A 6597-nucleotide genomic window follows, 5' to 3' on the forward strand; every position below is an offset into this window, starting at 1 on the left:
AGAGAGAGAGAGAGAGAGAGAGAGAGAGAGAGAGAGAGAGAGAGAGAATCTTAAGCAGGCTCCACGTTCAGTGCGGAGCCTGATGAGGGGCTCTATCCCACAACCCTGGAATCATGACCTGAGCCAAAATCAAGAGTCGGACGCTCAACCAAGCCACCCAGGCACCCCTACCTTCAGAATTTTAAAGGAAAATGGTTTCAACCTAGTATTCTCCAGCCACCAAACCGTCAAATGATTAGGTAGGCCAAAGATATTCTCAGACATGCATGGCATCAAGACTTCCCTCCCACACCAGCTTCTCTCGAAGCTGCTGGAGCATCTGCTCCACGCAAACAAGGAAGAAGACTGGAATCCAGCTCAGAGAGAGGCAAGAGGGGGTGCTCAGGGCGAAACAGGAAAGAGATCATAGATGCGAGCTGGACACAAGACACAGAAGCACCCGGCGCAGCTTGCTTTCCTCCGAGGATCAGACTGTGAGCTCTGAATGTACAGTGTCTTGACAGAAGTTCGAGACGTTGGAGGAAGAGTTGGGGATTGGATTACTGGTAAATGCCAAGGAAAGTTAGCAAACGGAATAGGCAGTTGTTAAACCAAGGGAAGACGACAAAAATTGGGGAGAAAAAGTGACTATGTAGCCTGCCTGGGAAAAGCATTTGCTTCGCGATAATGATCAAAACACTAAATGTCAGTCTCTTGAAAGCTGTGGGGGGGTGGGGGGTGAGGCAGGAAAGAGACTGAGTGCCCAGAGCCGTTTAGCCCCCAGGTAGCAAGGAGGGCATGTTATCTAGAGATGTGGAGCTTAAGTACCAGGTAATCAAATCAACTTAAAAAAATTAAGCACAGTTGCTTGTGTGGAGAGAGGTGAGAGAGTTAATCTTTTTATAACAAACCTCATCAGGCTACTTGATCTTTTAAACTATGTGCATGTATAAAAATAAAAACAAGCATGCAAATAAACGCAACGCAATATAGATTGTGGCATCCGAAAGGTACAAATGAAGTTTTAGGTGGATTCCAAGGAAGCAGACTTTTGCTGCCATTGTTATTGTTCACACATTAATGAAATATGCATGCTAAAGACATGTCTTCAGTTCCTGGCTTCAAGCTGTTCTTTTTTAGCATCCAGCTTTAGCTTATTGGTCCTTTCTTATTGAAGTCATTACTAGGAAGAATTTCACATTGTGCCGTTGGTAATTTTAGTAGTTGTACCTTTTATTTCCCAAGCATTGGATTCTTTCCTAGTTTATGCTCAAAATTGGTAGCAATCTATAATAAACTGCAAATGTGAATCTCTGTGTGGGATGATGGACACTGAGTGAAAAAGTAAAGATTGAAGTCCGTTATCTAGGTGTTTTCAAATACCTGGATGGCAGCATATGATAAAGATTACACATCTGGATGGTTGCTTAAAATCACTTTATGTCTAGATACCAACTGTCAAGTAGGCACAGGTGAAGACCTTACAGTCCTAACAAATATAAAAATGAAAAGAGCCAGCGGGATCTTGCGATAATTTTTCTTTCTGCTGAGTTAAAAAGAACATACTGCCCAGATATGTGTTCATAAATGTTTTACCTCGCCAGGAACAGTCATTTTAGGTCAGTGAATTGCATTTAATGGTACAGCGTTCTGCACCTCTGTCTTCTGGCAGAAATAGTGGCTCTCAAGCTAGGCCATTATCTATGCAAATATCAGGAAGTGGTTGCTGGGCACTCACTGACCCGTGAGGCTTTTTGAGCCATTATGGGGATAATGTAAATGTGTGATTCAAGTAGAAGCTCAAATGTATTGCCACAGGCTGAAAAATGGTTTGCGTACTTGTGTGTTTTTACTTAGGCTTTCCACTTTCTCTTTCTCTATAGAAAGTTACAGAAAGAACAGTATCTTTGTGGTCACTGATAAACAGTAATAAAGACAAATTCAAAAACCCCTTCTATACTAAAGAAATCAATCGAGTTTTATATCCAGTTGCCAGTATGCGTCACTTGGAACTTTGGGTGAATTACTACATTAGATGGAACCCCAGAATCAAGCAACAAGTAAGTGAAATGACATTGTTAAAAGGCAGTGATGTGTATTAATTAATTGCTTCTGGACTTAGATAATGTCATTTGGTAGTTTTTTTCAAAAATATTATGAGGGGGGAAATAGACAAAAAAATACACTTGCTTTCAAATGCAGCTTTAATTGCTAAGCCACTTATTTTGATTGGCTTTAACTTATATTCCTATAAATAATACAATTTTGGGGGCGCCTGGGTGGCTCAGTCGGTTGAGCGTCCTACTTCCGCTCAGGTCATGATCTCACAGTTTGTGAGTTCGAGCCCCGTGTCAGGCTCTGTGCCGACAGCTCAGAACCTGGAGTCTGCTTCGGATTCTGTGTCTCCTTCTCTCCCTGCCCATCCTCCGCTTGTGCTCTGTCTCTCTCTGTCTCTCGTAAATAAATAAATAAATAAATGTAAAAAAAATTTTTTTTTAGATAAATAAATAATACAGTTTTGGGGGCACCTGGATGGCTCAGTCAGTTAAGCATCCAACTTCAGCTCAGGTCAAGATCTTGCAGTCTGTGAGTTCGAGCCCCACCTCGGGCTCTGTGCTGACAGCTCAGAGTCTGGAGCCTGCTTCAGATTCTGTGTCTCCCTTATTCTGCTCCTCCCGTGCTTGTGCCTCTGTCTCTGTCTCTCTCAAGTAAATAAACATTACAAAAATAATAATATAATTTTTATTACTAAAATGTAAACTGATTAGAAGCTCTGGAAAATTTTCGAGTTTTGATAGCCAAGGTTTTCCTTCAATTAGTGGACATTCTTGCACATCATAAGAAAATTCTTTCCAGGAAGTAGACTTAGATGATCGTTCAAAGAAAGAAAATATTTTCCGGTATCTACCCCAGGTGTATGTACCAGGTCAGCTAATATCAGAGCGCATTTCACTGAGGGGCATGTCTTCTAAAATACAGATAAGTGATCTGTCAGTGGATAGATTGGCCATTTGTCAGTCAAAACGGGAAACTGATTTTTGAAGCAAAAGATTCCACATTTTGTTGGAGACACACTCGGGCTTCTCCATTCTCCCCCTTCCGCTCCGCTCCAAAATCAGAGAAGAAAAGTACAGCCTGCGCTGTAAAGGCACGGAAGCACCGCCAGTTAATGATTTGTTTTAAGTGTGGTAAATCTTCAGTATTTGCAATTGCTCTTTGTAAAGGTTTGCACGTTTTCCTGCAGTGTGGATGGTCAACTGACTACCTGTTCTCACAGGCCGGTGTGGCGTCAGTGCCAGCTTTAATCCCGCTAGAAGTCGCAGGGTGACAGCAGGGCCCTGGCTCTGTGGTCTGTCTCTTCGATTGTTTATCCCACTCGGGCAGCTGGCCACGGGCCAGCCTGTGCCCTCTCTTCCCACTGGGGAATGCCCGCTCCTAGCTGGCACTCTGGTTTCAAGGTCTCTGCTGCTCACATGAAAGCCTTCTGCAATTCGGTAATGGTGGCAATGTGTCATCTCTCAGAAAGTGACAGATTCCAGGGCTGGAGAGCACTCGCTTGCTTAGTTTGGGGTTTGAGAAGCATGTTGAGGGAATTTACTCAACAGTAGTTCTTGCATTTGAAATATCAAGTAAAGAGGAAATAGGAATTTTGCCAGGGTTCTAACTGCTGTTACAGAGGACATGTTCCTTTTCTAATTAGAAAATATTCTATAGATGTGCACTGTGTCTTGCACATTGATCCTTTTATGTATTTATTGTAGCCTTTTTTTTTTAAACCATTAGTAATTAGAAAGTATCAACAATTTCTGTACAGATCCTCTAATCTCCCCTCACCCATTTGTACTTGGAGAAACTCTTAAGATTGGAGGAATTTAGAGCAATTCATTTCTGAATATATAAAGGTGACAATTGGGTGACAAGTCAAGTTGGAAGAAACATCATTAGAATAACTTGCATCTCTCTCCCCTTATTTTCATAGAGCTTAGCAAAATGGACCTGGTCCAGATAGGAACACAGATTTTTTGATAGAGGTTTCTATTTTGAGACAGTAATTGGTCTGTATTATGATCTGTGAAAGTACTCAAAAAAGAAAGTAACTTACGCTTTCTCTGTAGATTTCTACATGTATCTTTGTATTTTCAGGGAGGGAGACACAGAGATTAAGAGGAGGCAGTGTCAGCCCCCAGGAGCTCCCAGGTTGGTGGGGGTGCCCAGGAACATAAGTCCATGATGATAGTGCTCAGGGAGAAATGTCATAATAGAAGTGTGAATTAAATGCCTTAGATTTCCTTAAAGATCTCACGTAGAACATTATTTCATACAGAAATAGATTTAAATCCGATCACATAGGGCTTCTTAAATTACAGAATGTAAACCTAAAGAAATACACTTAACCACTTAAAAGTTAAGTTGTTCAGTTGTCTGGCCCAGTGGGTACACACACCTTTACTGGGTACCTACAGCATTCAGAGCACTGCAAGTATCCCATCAGTACTGAAAGATACAAAAGCATATACTACATCCAGCCCCTCCCTGTGATGAGCTCTAGCCTAGAATAAGGCAGGGTTAGTGTGCTTTTCTTTTCTTTTTTCTTTTCTCTTCTTTTAAATGTTTATTTTGAGAGAGAGATTGTGAGCAAGCAGGGGAGGGGGAGAGAGAGAGAGAGAGAGAGAGAGAGAGAGAGAGAGACGGAATCCCAAGCACCATTAGCGCAAAGCCCGACGTGGGGCTTAAACTCAAGAACTGTGAGATCATGAGCTGAACTGAAATCAAGAGTCGGACGCTTAACCAACTGAGCCACCCAGGCATCCCAGGTGTGTGTGCTTTTGAAAAGCAAAAGCCACCAACCTTTGCTACGACACAAAAACTCAGCAGAGTTGATGGAAAGACCAATACTTACATTAGAGGAGCTCTCCATAAGCAAATTCGGTACCTGTATTAATACGTGGGACTTGCTCAGGCCGGAAGCACAAGTATTCAGTGAGTCCTGTTATAAACCTGAGTGGGGCCTTGGGCTGCTGGGGAGCTTCATATTCTACTTTGGGGGCCACTGTGCTCCCTGCAGCTGTTAACCAGGCTGGCACTGGCAAGCTCACGTCTCTGCGTAGCGATCGCCAGAGGTTGAGAACGAGGACAGTCAGATATGGACAGGCTGGCCTGTGTGGTGCTGAAGTCATCTCCAGTAGGAGGGCCTGTCTTCTGTGCTGTGTCGACACTCTTTATTTCACACTCAGTCCCGAGTGAGAGGCTGCGGCGTGGCATTTACAGCCACTTGACTGTATTTAAACCTCATTTCTCATGGTTTTGTCTGTTAGACTCTTTCCTTGTATCCTCTAAATGGTTTGTATTTATCTGTAGGCTAATGCCTTCTGGACATTTTGTACCCATCACTGGACTGAATTCGTTTTATTTCTAGTCATTTTTTTGGTCTACTCTCTCGAGTTTTCTAATTATACAGCCTTGTCCTCTGCAAAAATGAGTTTTACCTCTGATTTGTTTTTCTTGTCTAATTGTGCTTGCTGGTACAATAACAAACTGATCCTCATAGTCATATGAAGAAAAGACAGTTTTAAAAATAGCCAAGACAGTTTTGAAGGAGAGAATCTCGAGAAAGAACTTGCCCTGAGAATCGAAAGTGTAGAGCCCAGAAACAGACTGCACAGGTGTGGGGCCCAGTAGGTGACACCAAGCAGAGAGGATGGACGGTTGATGGTGAACAGGCCTGGCACAGCAGATCAAAGTGGACGTGTCTAAAATGGAACTCTTCGTCCCCCAGAACCTGTGCCTCCTGCCATCTTCCCATCTCTGTTCTCGGCAACCCCATCCTAGTCACTCTGGCCAGAGACCAGGCAGTCCTCCTTGACTCCCTCCTCCCTCACACCCCTTATCTAGTCTGTCGGCAGAGCCTGCTGGACTGGGCCCTCCAAACCTATAGGACTCTGGATACTCTGCACCAGTCCCCCTGCTGCCGGGCCCGTGCGGGCCGTGTGATGCTGCCTAGCCTTGTAGCTGGGCTCCCCGATCCCACCCTTGCTTCCTTCTGGCCCGTTCTCAACATGGTAACCAGAGCAGGCCTTGCAAAGCGGATTCCAGATCCCACCACCCCTCCACTCGGAAGTGTCCAGGGAACCACTCGCCTCACCCGGCACCAAAGCCCAGGTCCCTGCAATGGCCTCTGAGGCCTGACATGGCCTCCTTCCAGCCCTGTCCCTCTTACACCGCTCTACTTCTCTTCCATAGTGTTCCTCACCTTTGAACACCTTCTGTAACTCAGACCTGTAGTATTCTCTGTCTGTCTCCCTCTGCTGGAAGAGAAATGGCATAAAAACTGGGATTTGGGGCTCCTTTGTTCACTGATGGGTCCCAAGCGCCTGGAACAGTGTCTGCCCTCAGCTGAATACACAGAGAAAGACGGACAAAAGACATTACCAGGCCACGCACAGCACTTACTGGGTATCAGGCGTTCTACCAAGCATTCCTGTTCCAATGCCACATGCATCTTTCTGGAAAACCTCACGCTCTGCAGTTACGGTAAAAACAAAAAAAAAAAAAAAAAAAAAAAAAAAAAAAAAAAAAAGGGTTTAAAGGAAGAAAAGGTTTGGGGGGGGGGGGGGGACC

General features: G+C 44.1%; 1 protein-coding gene across 1 annotated transcript in view; it reads left to right on the plus strand.

Annotated features, from left to right (window-relative positions):
- Positions 1-6597, plus strand: part of MTM1 (myotubularin 1) — a 97293-nt gene that overhangs the window by 87045 nt on the left and 3651 nt on the right. The window contains exon 14 of the mRNA XM_049644431.1: positions 1863-2039. Within this exon, the coding sequence (XP_049500388.1) occupies positions 1863-2039 (177 nt within the window). The remainder of the gene's footprint in view (positions 1-1862; positions 2040-6597) is intronic.

The sequence above is a fragment of the Panthera uncia genome, chromosome X (genome assembly GCF_023721935.1).
Source record: "Panthera uncia isolate 11264 chromosome X, Puncia_PCG_1.0, whole genome shotgun sequence".
NCBI classification, from domain to species: domain Eukaryota; kingdom Metazoa; phylum Chordata; class Mammalia; order Carnivora; family Felidae; genus Panthera; species Panthera uncia.